Source organism: Saccopteryx bilineata, chromosome 8 (assembly GCF_036850765.1).
Source record: "Saccopteryx bilineata isolate mSacBil1 chromosome 8, mSacBil1_pri_phased_curated, whole genome shotgun sequence".
In the NCBI taxonomy this organism is placed as follows: Eukaryota; Metazoa; Chordata; class Mammalia; order Chiroptera; family Emballonuridae; genus Saccopteryx; species Saccopteryx bilineata.
In genome coordinates this window covers 55,129,642-55,143,621 of record NC_089497.1, presented here as the reverse complement: position 1 = coordinate 55,143,621, position 13,980 = coordinate 55,129,642, and the positions used below count along the sequence as shown (strand labels likewise).

Sequence of the window (13,980 nt, the reverse complement as noted above, 5' to 3'; positions counted from 1 at the left end):
CCCAGTGGTGCCCCGGAAATTGCTCAGTCTTTATTAGGTATGAAGGGTGTTTCCAAAGATTGAGCTTTGCTTTTCCAATCATAGTAAACTAAAATATGAGCCATCAGTCTTGCTGTTTCTTCCTCCTAGGACGTGGTGACCAGTTTTGAGTGGGCACAGGGGTCATTTTGAATTAGCATCTGTTAGTGAAATAGGCTTACTTAGTTTTTGTACAGCTTTTCATAGTTAGCCATTAGGATTAGTATTTGGGAATGACATTATTATCTCGAAATTGAGAGCATCATGGTGGTAGCGTGGCCACCCTACCACTGCTGTGCTTTCTCTTTTGTTCCCAAAAGTAACATAACAAAGGTTCTTGGTAATTGTCAAAGTCTTCATTTCTTGTGTAAATTAAATAGGTAAGTAGAAAAATATATAAATTGATATAATACATAAATTGATAAGCAATTCAGGTGATATATAACCAGTAGCAAAAGTTCATGGGTCTAAGCAACCAGAACAGAATATCTTTATAATAATTATTAAAACACCCTCTAGAGATTTATACATTGCTACATAAGTATATGAAATATAGCACAAAAAAATTAGGAAAAGAACTGTTTTCTCTGTACTGATAATATAATCAAATATGTAATTCTGTTATAAAGTTTTTTTTTTTGACATTTATTTATTGATTTCAGTGAGAGAGGAAGGGAGAGAGAGAGACAGGAACATCGTTCTGTTCCAACACGTGCCCTGACCAGGGACCGCCCCGGGACAATGCTCCAACCAACTGAGCTATCTAGCCAGGGCCATAAAAAGGATTCTAATTTATAAATATATATTTTGTTGGTAATTTACATGAAAAAAAGTAAAAAATTTTTAGCTGTTATTTATTACTTTATTGAACTCAGAACTAGAATTTTAGTTTAGAATTGATTTGAAATAACTGAACTGTAAAAAATTATATTAGGATAAGGTTTTCTGAGAACTACTCTAAGGTATGCTAGAAACTAAGGAGAAACTAATACTAAGGAAAAGAGCAAATAAATATAATTGTTTTGGTGACATCACTTTATATAATAGAAATTAAAAATTTTTAGTCATTGATTTAGTTATTAGTTTAGTAACTAGTTATCTGTTGTTTGTCCTTGAACCCAGTTTTGGTGATAACATTGGTAAATCTTGAGGAAACTCCTGAATTTCTCCATCCATATAGACTATGCTATTTACTGAATGCTTTGAATCTTGTATGTAGGTGCTATTTAAGTATTCAGATATTTTGTGCATATCTAGCCTTATGGTAAAACCTTGGTTTTACTTTTATTTGTTTATTTATATATTTTGAGAGAGAAGGAGAGAGAAAGAGATGGAGTTAGGAAGGGAGAGAGATGAGAAGCATCAACTCACAGTTGCATCAGTTTCGTTGTTCATTGATTGCTTCTCATACATGCCTTGACTGGGTGTGCTTCACTGTATCACATGGAGCTTAGTATTGGTTGTGGCTGCCTTGAGGCCTCAAGGAAAGGGTGAATTATACATGTTGTGTACTTATAATTCAGTGTTTCTTCCCCTTTCTTAAAAAATTTTTTAGCATACAACTACTAGTTTTGTTGGTTTCTAAATTATTTCCAAAAACTTTATCTATCATCTATCTATTTATTTATTTGAGAGAGAGAGAGAGAGAGCTAGAGTGTGCAATCAATGTATGTGCCATTATGGGATCAAACCTACAGCCTTGGTATGTCAGTATCAGAATGATGTTCTAACCAACTGAGCTATGCAGCCAGGGTGTATTGTTTTGTTTTTCATTTTCCTTGTGACAGAGAGAGAGAGAGAGACAGAGGGACAGATAGGTACAGACAGGAAGGGAGAGAAATGAGAAGCATTAACTCTTCATTGTGGCATCTTAGTTGTTCATTGATTGCTTTCTCATACGTGCCTTGACCAGGGGGCTGCTGCAGAGCGAGTGACCTCTTGCTCAAGCCAGCGACCTTGGGCTCAAGCCAGCAACCATGGGGTCATGTCTATATTTCCACACTCAAACCAGTGACCCCACGCTCAAGCTGGTGAGCCTGTGCTCAAGCCGGCGACCTTGGGGTTTTGAACCTGGGTCCTCCGCGTCTCAGTCTGACACTGTCCACTGCACCACTGCCTGGTCAGGCTGTTTTTCTTTTAAATGCAGTATTTTTAAAAGTATGAGCAGCCAACTTTGTACATCTCAGTTTGTTGGGATTATTTGCAAAATACTGAATCCTAGAGTTCATTCCAGACATGATTCCCACCAGCCTAAATTTTGACAACCATTGCTATAAAGAGATAGATAAGAATGTATTGGGAAAGATAATTTTGGAATGTGTCAAAGTGGTAAACAAAAGAAAGTTTTTTGTGACCCAAGGCAGTATCTTTTTATTTATTTATTTTAAGATTTTATTTATTGATTTAGAGAGGGGAGAGAGAGTAAGGAAGGGAAGAACAGGAAGCATCAACTCATAGTAATCGCTTCTCATATGTGCTCTGACTGGACAAGCCTGGGGTTTTCAATCAGTGACCCCAGCATTCCAGGTTGATGTTTAATCCATTGTGTCAGCATACGTCTGGCTAAAGCAGTATATTTGAGTATAATCAGCATTATAATTGTTTACTCTGTGCTGAAGCCTTGTACTCTAATATACTGTTTTGGGTTTATTTGTTTGTTTGTTTGCTAAGTATTACCTCAGTACCTTTGAGGGTTAGTTTGGTATTACAATATTCCCATTTTTTAGATGAGGAATCCTAGAAAGTGACTTACCCAGGGTCACATAGTTGTAAGTGATGGAGTCTGAATCCAACTTTAGACTTAACTCAAAACTCTTCTTAATTATCATACCATATTATCTCTCTTTTAACTTATTAGCTATGTAATTAATGTATGTAAAGATGGTTGATAAAGGAAGTGTTGGAAACTATTTTTCAATGAAATGAGATTGTTCTGAATCAGACCAAAAATCTTGTATTCTTATAAGATTTTTTTTTTTTTTTTTTTTTTTCTTTTTTCTGAAGCTGGAAACAGGGAGAGACAGTCAGACAGACTCCCGCATGCGCCCGACCGGGATCCACCCGGCACGCCCACCAGGGGCGGTGCTCTGCCCCCCCAGGGGGCGATGCTCTGCCCATCCTGGGCGTCGCCATATTGCGACCAGAGCCACTCTAGCGCCTGAGGCAGAGGCCACAGAGCCATGCCCAGCGCCCGGGCCATCTTTGCTCCAATGGAGCCTTGGCTGCGGGAGGGGAAGAGAGAGACAGAGAGGAAAGCGCGGCGGAGGGGTGGAGAAGCAAATGGGCGCTTCTCCTGTGTGCCCTGGCCGGGAATCGAACCCGGGTCCTCCGCACGCTAGGCTGACGCTCTACCACTGAGCCAACCGGCCAGGGCCTCTTATAAGATTTTTGACCTTGGTTGCCCTGGCTGGTTGGCTCAGTGGTAGAATGTCAGCCTGGTGTATGGAAGTCCTGAGTTTGATTCCAGGCCAGGGCACACAGGAGAAACAACCATCTGCTTCTCCACCCTTCCCCCTCTCCTTTCTCTCTGTCTCTCTCTTTCTCTCCCATAGCCAAGGCTCCATTGGAGCAAAGTTGGCCCAGATGCTGAGGATGGCTCCATGGCCTTCGCCCTAGGTGCTAGAATGGCTCCAGTTGCAACAAGCACGCCTAGATGGGCAAATCATCGCCCCCTAGTGGGCTTGCCCGGTGGATCTGGGTCGGGTGCATGTGGGAATCTGTCTGCCTCTCAGCTTCTCACTTTAGAAAAATACAAAAAAAAAAGAAAAAGATTTTTGACCTTGGCTATTAGATTGATCTTTTTTAAGTAATAATTATACCCAGAAAGATAATTATGAAAATTTTATTTCTTTTTATCTGTGCTCTATTTAACATAAACATGAGCAACAGATATTTTTTATTATGGCTGTATATTGGCATTCCATCTTTTGTTAAAAAAATATTTGATGTAATATTCATAATCAACTCAGTGAATTCAATTCAGAGTTTATCTGTAATGAACATATAAACTAATTAATTTAGTTTAAAGTAATATTACTTTAACTCAATTAATTCACTAAATTATATGAAATTAAGTGTCATTCAATTGCCCAAACCTTAAATGAATGAATTTAGGCTTACTTAAAAGAATCTGGAACCCTCTCTGTTGCTTGAAATGGGGACTTCCAGAGACAAGATCTGGGGCCTTTGAATCTCTGTGTACTGTAAAGGAACTCTGGGAGCCAACATGGAGATCCCAGATGCTAGGTGCCCAGAGTGTCAGGTATCTGCTAGGTGCTGTTGATACAGTAGTGAATGAGCTGGAAACATAAGCGCCATGTTTTTTTCTTATTTCCTTTTTCTTTTTTTTTTTTTAGCGAGACAGACTGAGAGACTGGGACAGACAGGAAAGGAGAGAGATGAGAAGCATCAACTCATAGTTGTGGTACCTTAGTTATTCATTGATTGCTTTCTCATATGCGCCTTGACGGGGGGCTCCAACTGAGCCAGTGACCCATTGCTCAAGCCAGCAACCTCGGGCTTCAAGCCAGCAACCATGGGCTCGTGTCTATGATCCTGTGTTCAAACCAGTGAGCCTGCACTCAAGTCAGATGAGCCCTCACTCAAGCCAATGACCTTGGGGTTTCGAACCTGGGTCCTCAGCGTCCCAGTCTGATACTTTATCTACTGCACCATCAGGCATAAGCTCCTTGTTCTTATGGAGCATTTTAAATAAGATACTTTAAAGTATGAAGCAGTTTACTTGTCTGCCCTGCACCTTGTCTTTCCTTTATTTCAATTCCTGTTTCATATCTTCCCTTCAACCTTGTCTAGTAAACCGCTACCCAGCTTGACCTCTCTCTCTAACACTGGCTCCCAAGGTTGACTCCACTGCAGGTTTCTTTTTTTTTTCTTTTTTTAACAGAGACAGAGAGAGAGCCAGAGAGAGGGATAGACAGACAGGAACAGAGAGATGAGAAGCATCAATCATTAATTTTTCGTTGCGTGTTGCAACACCTTAGTTGTTCATTGATTGCTTTCTCATATGTGCCTTGACTGGGGGGCTCCAGCAGGCCCAGTAACCCCTTGCTCAAGCCAGCGACCTTGGGTCTAAGCTGGTGAGCTTTTGCTCAAACCAGATGAGGCCATGCTCAAGCTGACGACCTCGGGGTCTCGATCCTGGGTCCTCTGCATCCCAGTCTGATGCTCTATCCACTGCGCCACCGCCTGGTCAGGCCAGGTTTCTTATTATTTACGTCTTAGCTCAAATGTTATTTGTCTCTCTGCAACCATGTGACCCAGTTTGCCCAGGACAGTCCTGGTTTACACCTGTTGTCCTAATCTAATTGTTAACAGTGCACTTTTTTACTCTTAAAAGTATCCCCATTTTTTCACCTATCTCAAAATAACCCCTGGAAAAAAATCTCTGCTGTCACACTCTTTCACAGTGATGATTTATTTCCTTTCTATCACTGATAACTATGTATTACTGTGGCAGCTGTTGTGTAGCTCCAGGGTTCACATTGTGCTTTTGTTTTAAATGGCTCTTACATTCCAGTGCACAGCTAAGAAACTAGAAAACAAGGTAAGTTCAGATAGTGCTGTGCTAAAGGAAATAAAATAGGGTGGAATGAAACAATGAGTAGGGCTTTTTTATTTTATTATTTTAAACATTATTTTTAATTAGAGTTGACATACAATATTATATTAGTTTTAAGTATACATCATAGTCATTCAACATTTATGTACCTTTTATAGTGATTATCACAGTAAGTCTAGTATCTGTCACTTACATAGTTATTACAATATTACTGACTTTATTCCTGTGTTGTACATTACATTCCTATGACTTATTTTATATCTGGAAGTTTGTACTTCCATAAGGGCTTAGATGGTAACCTGTCAGTTTTGGAATAGTCCAGGTAGTATTTTTATATTGCATCTTTTTCTTTACCCTTTATTATTAATTTTAATAGGGTGACATTGATCAGTCAGGGTACATAGGTTCAGAGAAAACATCTCCAGGTTATTTTGACATTTGATTATGTTGTATACCCATCATCCAAAGTCAAATTGTCTTCTGTCCCCTTCTATCTGTTTTTTTTGCCCCACCCCCATCCAGGTAGTATTTTTAGAGATCTAGCTTTGGGGAGAAGTTTCTGGTTTGGTGACATTTTAGGCAACTTCTCTTTTTATGAAATGTTGTGAAATGCATATTGAGTTGGGTGTTGTGATGAACATGACCTGACAATGTTTCGTAAGCAAAAGTTAATAGGATGGTGATGTTTTACATTTTATATGACTTCTAAATTGGTAATTTTGTGATATTAAAAGTAAATTGATGGGGCCCTGGCCGGTTGGCTCAGTGGTAGAGCGTTGGCCTGGCGTGTGGGAGTCCCAGGTTCGATTCCTGGTCAAGGCACACAGGAGAAGCACCCATCTGCTTCTCCACCCCTCCCCATCTCCTTCCTCTCTCTCTCTTCCCCTCCTGCAGCCAAGGCTCCATTGGAGCAAGGTTTGCCCAGGCGCTGAGGATGGCTCCGTGGCCTCTGCCTCAGGTGCTAGAATGGCTTGATTGCGGCAGAGTGATGCCCCAGATGGGCAGAGCATCGCCCCCTGGTGGGCATGCCGGGTGGATCCCTGTCGGGTGCATGCGAGAGTCTGTCTGACTGCCTCCCCGTTTCCAACTTCAGGAAAAAAAAAAAAAAGTAAATTGGTGGTATTAAGAAGTATGAGATTCAAGAAAGGGAGGGTACAAATGAAAATTTTGTTACTGATGGTTTTCATGAAATCTCATCCTCATTTAAAAACATATTTGCATGTGACTGTGAAGTCATTAACACTTTATTATTTAGTGATTTTAATTAGCTTAAAGAATATAAGGGAGTGATACATACCTTAAATTTGTAAGTGCTTTTATTTGTAAGAACTTTCCTATACATTAGCTCATATGCCCTTGAAACATAAGAAAGGTCAAGAAATTGGTGAAATACTGATTTTAGAAATAAAATAATCCCCTGAAATGCATGACAAATTGAGCTTCCATAGTATCTTTATTTCTTTTGGTGTCAAGGTCTGGGAGCTGAGTTTGTGGAGTATCATATTTGTTACATTTAAAAACACTTTTTAGCCAAGTAATGTTTTATTTTTTATTTTTGCAAATATTTATAATTATGGGTTAGAATACTAATGTAAAATTTTTAAGCTGATAGGGATTTTAAAAACCAAACCACATTAGGAAATTGATTTATTTTATTTTTTGTATTTTTCCAAAGCTGCGAACGGTGAGGCAGTCAGACAGACTCCCGCATGCGCCCTACCGGGATACACCCAGCATGCCCACCAGGGGGCGATGCTCTGCCCATCTGGGGTGTTACTCTGCTGCAACCAGAGCCATTCTAGCTGAGGCAGAGGCCATGGAGCCATCCTCAGCGCCCGGGCCAACTTTGCTCCAGTGGAGCCCCGGCTGCGGGAGGGGAAGAGAGAGACAGAGAGGAAGGACGGGGAGGGGTGGAGAAGCACATGGGTGCCTCTCCTGTGTGCCTTGGCCAGGAATCGAACCTGAGACTCCTGCACGCCAGGCCGACGCTCTACCACTGAGCCAACCGACCAGGGCCAGGAAATTGATTCTTGATTGAACTACCCTTTATTGAACCCTATAGTTTCTGTGCTGGGTTAGAAAAGTAATTTGGTGGGTTTTTTGTTCTGGGTTTTTTTTTGTGTTTTTTTTTTAATGGGAATTTAGGATAGGATTTAGATCTATTAAGTATAAACTTATGCAATGAAATTATTTAGTGTTGATCTCTCTGTTACCTAGAAATAGGGAAAGATAGTTAAAAAGTTGTGTTGTCTTGTAACATTTTCTGCCAGCTAGTAATTTGATGTCATCTAGCTTGTTTTACTTTAGTACAGTATTACTTCAGTATAGGCATTTTAATATTATTTTCTTTCCTGTAATACTGATCCTAAAAATGAGAAAAACCAATGTATATTTAGTTTGGATTCCACCTGAGAACTACCCTTAGTAATGCACAGGCTCCAAAGCAGTAGTTTTCATTTAGTATATCTCTCCAGATTATTGCTTTTCTTGATTTTGAGAAAAAGTAAACTACTTTTTTCATATGATCTAGTTTGAGTTATAATAATGCAGAGCTATATGTCTGTTAGCATATTGGTGTTTACAGTTATTTTACTTTGATATCATTGAATGCCATGTATTCAGTTTAATTTATAATGTCATTTTTGTCGTGTTTACAAAAATACTGTTTTTTTAGATATGTTGAATGTGTTTGACACAAATGAAATGAAGGAAACTGTACATAAGCATCTTAATTCTAAAGGGAAAATAAAACTGTTTGGATTTATACCCTGAAATGTAATTATATTAAGTGAATAAATTATTTTTTCCAGGCAGACTCCAGGTTAAAAGCGCTTAATGCAACATTCAGAGTGAAAAACCCAGACAAGTAAGGTTTTGTTTTAATAACAGTTACAATGTTGTTTTGAATGGTGCCTATCTATTTAATTTTTCATTTCTGAATGTATGCACTTTCTTTGCTAAATATTTTAAATACTAATTCATATTTAGTGAAATCATTTTACAGTCTAAAACTGATTTCAAAATTTGGTGACTTGATTGGGTTTCAGGTTGTAACTTCTGAAGTTTTAGAAAACTAAGCCACTGCTTTTTCCTAGAATATTTTGAATGTTGAAGGTATCAGAAAAATGAGAAAAGCAATTTTAATTTTATAAAAACAGTTTTTCTTATATGATTTTGCTTGTCAAATATGTACAAAAGGTCAAGATAAGAAGATTCTGTATTACATGCATATTTTAATAATAAACTCTATTTTGCATACCAAGAAAACTTCTCATAGGTAAATGTATACTAGTATAATAATTTCATAGAGATGTATGTTTGTGACAATTACTTAACTTCATTAACTTTATAATGTTTGGTGTTTGTGGAAGCATTTCTGTATTAAAGGAAGCTAGTATATTCAGAAATAACTTTTCTTAGGATAGGACCTAGCCAACTATTTCTTAAGATTTTGGTTTTGCTCATTCTCTGAGTTTGTTGGATAAATCAGTCTCTTCACTTATATGGACTTTCACCTGGTGTTTGGTTCAGCTGAGTCTTTCTGTTAGTAAGTTGCTTAGGCAGATGAGGCTTTTCTATTTTTCATGACTAAGTTTATGAGGTCTGTTAGAATTTCTCTAGTTAGGCCTTAGGCATTAATTTCTATGTAGTATACATTCTTAGCAGACAAAGGCCAAGTTTGCATTGTCTAATAGCCCATTATGCCTGACTTTATAAACCATAATACATTAACATAATGCCTTTAGTTTTTAAGATATATTTTGAATATGAAATATAAGTAAATATCTTAAAGTTTTGTTAAGAAATTGTGATGGTAACCATTGAGATTTTTTTTTTTTTTTTTTTTTTTTTGTATTTTTCTGAAGTTGGAAACGGGGAGGCAGTCAGACAGACTCCCGTATGCGCCCGACCAGGATCCACCTGGCACGCCCACCAGAGGGCAATGCTCTGCCCATCTGGGGTGTCACTCTGTTGCAACCAGAGCCACTCTAGCGCCTGAGGCAGAGGCCATGGAGCCATCCTCAGCACCCAGGCCAACTTTGCTCCAATGGATCCTTGGCTGCAGAAGGGGAAGAGAGAGAGACAGAGAGGAAGGAGAGGGGGAGGGGTAGAGAAGTAGATGGGTGCTTCTCCTGTGTGCCCTGGCCGGGAATCGAACTGGGACTCCTGAACGCCAGGCCGATGCTCTACCACTGAACCAACCGGCCAGGGCCTGAGATTTTTTTTTAAATCAACTTTATTTCTTAAGAGTAGTTTTAGGTTGACAGCAAAATAGAGCAGAAAGTAGAGAGTTCCCATACACCCTCTGCCACTGTGCCTAAACACCACCGCTACACGTGCATAACCTCTCCCAGTCTGTTAGCCTCACTGGAGTGGTTCGTTACAGTCGATGAACCTACATTGACACAAATTTTCACCCAAAGACCATAGTTTACATTAGGATTCACTCTTTGTGTTATATATTACATGGGTTTTGACAATTGTATACGTTATTATAGTATCATACAAAGTATTTTGACTGCCTCAACAAAGCCTCTTTGTCCCGCCTTTTTATCCCTTCCTCCCTGCAGCCATGGCAACTGCTGAACTTTTTACTGTCTCCATAGTTTTACCTTTTCCAATGTCTTATCATATAGGATGTAGCTTTTTCAGATAGCTTCTTTCACCTCGTAATGTGCATTCAAGGTTTCACTGCGGTTTTTATAAGGGTTAAAAATGACATTCATGGTATAAAAGAGATGTTTTCTAGATGAAGAACTAAAATTATTATGTCACCCTTTAGGAAAAGCTTTGGAAAATCTTACAAGGAAAGTTTATGACATTGATGGATGTACATTTATTAGAGCAGCATGTACATGAGACTTTTTCAATTAGTATTTTAATATTAATATTTTGTCAACTGAATGTTTTCCAATTTAATGAAAAAAATAAATATTTTGTCAGTTGAATGTTTGTCTAACTAGTTGAATGACCTAACTAGGTTTTCTAGATTGCTAAATTTTATGCGATATCCATATTCAATACAGTCAAGCGCCACTTAACATTTTAGTTAACAACAGACCACATATATGATGGTGGTCCCTTAAGATTATAATGGAACTGAAAAATTTCTACTGCCTGGTGATGTAGTTGTCTCAGATGTCATAAGATAACACATTACTTGCCTATTTGTGGTGATACTGGTGTAAAACCTGCTCTGCACCTTTTATAGAAATACAGCACACATAATTATGTACAGTACGTAGTGCTTAATAATGATAAACAACTATGCTACTGGTTATGTAGCTAACATAGTATACTTTTTATCATTATTTTAGTGTGCTCTCTCTACATATGAAAAAGGTTTGCTGTAAAACTGCTGTGTTGCACTGACAGCAGCCTCATATCTCATGTTTACTATGTCTCTTTTCTTGTGACAGAGACAGAGAGACAGAGAGGTAGAGACAGACAAGAAGGGAAAGAGATGAGAAGCATCAATTATTCATTGTGGCACCTTAGTTCTTCATTGATTGCTCTCTCATATGTGCCTTGATGGGGGGTGGGGGCTACAGCAGAGCAAGTGACCTCTTGCTAAAGCCAGTGACCTTTGGGCTCAAGCCAGTGACCATAGGGTCATGTCTATGATCCCATGCTCAAGCAAGCTACCCCCCACTCAAGCTGATGAGTCTGTGCTCAAGCTGGGTGAGTCCATGCTTAAGCTGGATGAGCCTGCGCTCAAGCCCACAACCTCAGGGACTCAAACCTGGGTCCTCTGCATCCCAATTCGACGCTCTATCCACTGTGCCATCTCCTGGTCAGGCATTATGCCTCTTGATTGCATCATTTTCTCTTGTGCTTGATTTAATATTTCCTTTTTTTCTTTTGCTTGATTTAATCTTATCTTGTTTTGTATAGTAACATGCTGTACAGACATGTAGCATATGAGGAATAGGCTATACCAACAATTTTCAACTGGTATACTGAAAGAATTTTTAAAACATGCACTACTTGACTATTTAGTCAGGGCCACCGACCTCTTTTCCCTTAGATTGTCAAATGAAAAAATGACAGCAACCAATGCAACAGTAACTCTGGTGTGAATGAATCATCATAATTATACCTTTTTTTTTGTCAGATTGGCAAAAAATATATTTTTTGGTGTGCCACAGAATTTTAGTAATTAGTTTTGTATGCTATGAGATGAAAAAGGTTGAAATTGCTGGGCTATACCATTGAGGTTTGTGTAAGTACCCTCTATGATGGTCACACAATGACAGAATTGCCTAACAGCATATTTCTCAGAATGTATCCATGTTGTTATGTGGCACATGACTGTATAGAATTTTATTTATTTTTATTTTTTTAATAAATTTTTATTAATGGTAATGGGATGACATTAATAAATCAGGGTACATATATTCAAAGAAAACATGTCTAGGTTATTTTGTCATCAAATTATGTTGCAAACCCCTCGCCCAAAGTCAGATTGTCCTCCATCACCCTCTATCTAGTTCTCTGTGCCCCTCCCCCTCCTCCTAACTCTCTCCCTCCCTCCCTCCCATGTCCTCCCTCCCCCCCCCACCCTTGGTAACCACCACACTCTTGTCCATGTCTCTTAGTCTCATTTTTATGTTCCACCAATGTATGGAATCATGTAGTTCTTGTTTTTTTCTGATTTACTTATTTCACTCCTTATAATGTTATCAAGATCCCACCATTTTGCTGTAAATGATCTGATGTCATCATTTCTTATGGCTGAGTACTATTCCATAGTGTATATGTGCCACATCTTCTTTATCCAGTCTTCTATTGAAGGGCTTTTTGGTTGTTTCCATGTCTTGGCCACTGTGAACAGTGCTGCAATGAACATGGGGCTACATGTGTCTTCACGTATCAATGTTTCTGAGGTTTTGGGGTATATACCCAGTAGAGGGATTGCTGGATCATAAGGTAGTTCTATTTGCAGTTTTTTGAGGAACCACCATACTTTCCTCCATAATGGTTGTACTACTTTACAGTCCCACCAACAGTGAATGAGGGTTCCTTTTTCTCCACAGCCTCTCCAACATTTGCTATTACCCGTCTTGTTGATAATAGCTAATCTAACAGGAGTGAGGTGGTATCTCATTGTAGTTTTGATTTGCATTTCTCTAATAACTAATGAAGCTGAGCATCTTTTCATATATCTGTTGGCCATTTGTATCTCTTCCTGGGAGAAGTGTCTGTTCATGTCCTCTTCCCATTTTTTTATTGGATTGTTTGTTTGTTTGTTGTTGAGTTTTATGAGTTCTTTGTAAATTTTGGATATTAGGCCCTTATCTGAGCTGTCGTTTGAAAATATCAGTTCCCATTTAGTTGGCTGTCTGTTTATTTTGATATCAGTTTCTCTTGCTGAGCAAAAACTTTTAATTCTGATGTAGTCCCATTCATTTATCTTTGCCTTCACTTCTCTTGCCATTGGAGTCAAGTTCATAAAATGTTCTTTAAAACCCAGGTCCATGATTTTAGTACCTATGTCTTCTTCTATGTACTTTATTGTTTCAGGTCTTATATTTAGGTCTTTGATCCATTTTGAATTAATTTTAGTACACGGGGACAGGCTGTAGTCGAGTTTCATTCTTTTGCATGTGGCTTTCCAGTTTTCCCAACACCATTTGTTGAAGAGGCTTTCTTTTCTCCATTGTGTGTTGTTGGCCCCTTTATCAAAGATTATTTGACCATATATATGTGGTTTTATTTCTGGGCTTTCCATTCTGTTCCATTGGTCTGAGTGTCTATTTTTCTGCCAATACCATGCTGTTTTGATTATCGTGGCCCTATAATATAGTTTAAAGTCAGGTATTGTAATGCCCCCAGCTTCATTCTTTTTCCTTAGGATTGTTTTGGCTATTTGGGGTTTTTTATAGTTCCATATAAATCTGATGATTTTTTGTTCCATTTCTTTAAAAAATCTCATAGGGATTTTGATGGGAATTGCATTAAATTTGTATATTGCTTTGGGTAATATGGCCATTTTGATTATATTTATTCTTCCTATCCAAGAACAAGGAATATTTTTCCATCTCATTGTATCTTTTTCGATTTCCCTTAACAATGCTTTGTAATTTTCATTATATAGGTCCTTTACGTTCTTTGTTATGTTTATTCCTAGGTATTTTATTTTTTTTGTTGCAATCGTGAAGGGGATTATTTTTTTGAGTTCGTTTTCTAATATTTCATTGTTGGCATATAGAAAGGCTATGGACTTTTGTATGTTAATTTTGTATCCTGCGACCTTACTGTATTGGTTTATTGTTTCTAATAATCTTTTTGTGGAGTCCTTCGGGTTTTCGATGTATAGGATCATATCATCAGCAAAAAGTGATAGCTTTACTTCTTCTTTTCCGATATGGATGCCTTTTATT

At 38.4% G+C, this 13,980-nt stretch overlaps 1 protein-coding gene across 1 annotated transcript in view; it reads left to right on the top strand.

Annotated features, from left to right (window-relative positions):
• SNX4 (sorting nexin 4) overlaps window positions 1–13,980 on the top strand; it is a 102,733-nt gene that overhangs the window by 32,238 nt on the left and 56,515 nt on the right. Inside the window, exon 6 of the mRNA XM_066240656.1 lies at window positions 8,407–8,462. Within this exon, the coding sequence (XP_066096753.1) occupies window positions 8,407–8,462 (56 nt within the window). The remainder of the gene's footprint in view (window positions 1–8,406; window positions 8,463–13,980) is intronic.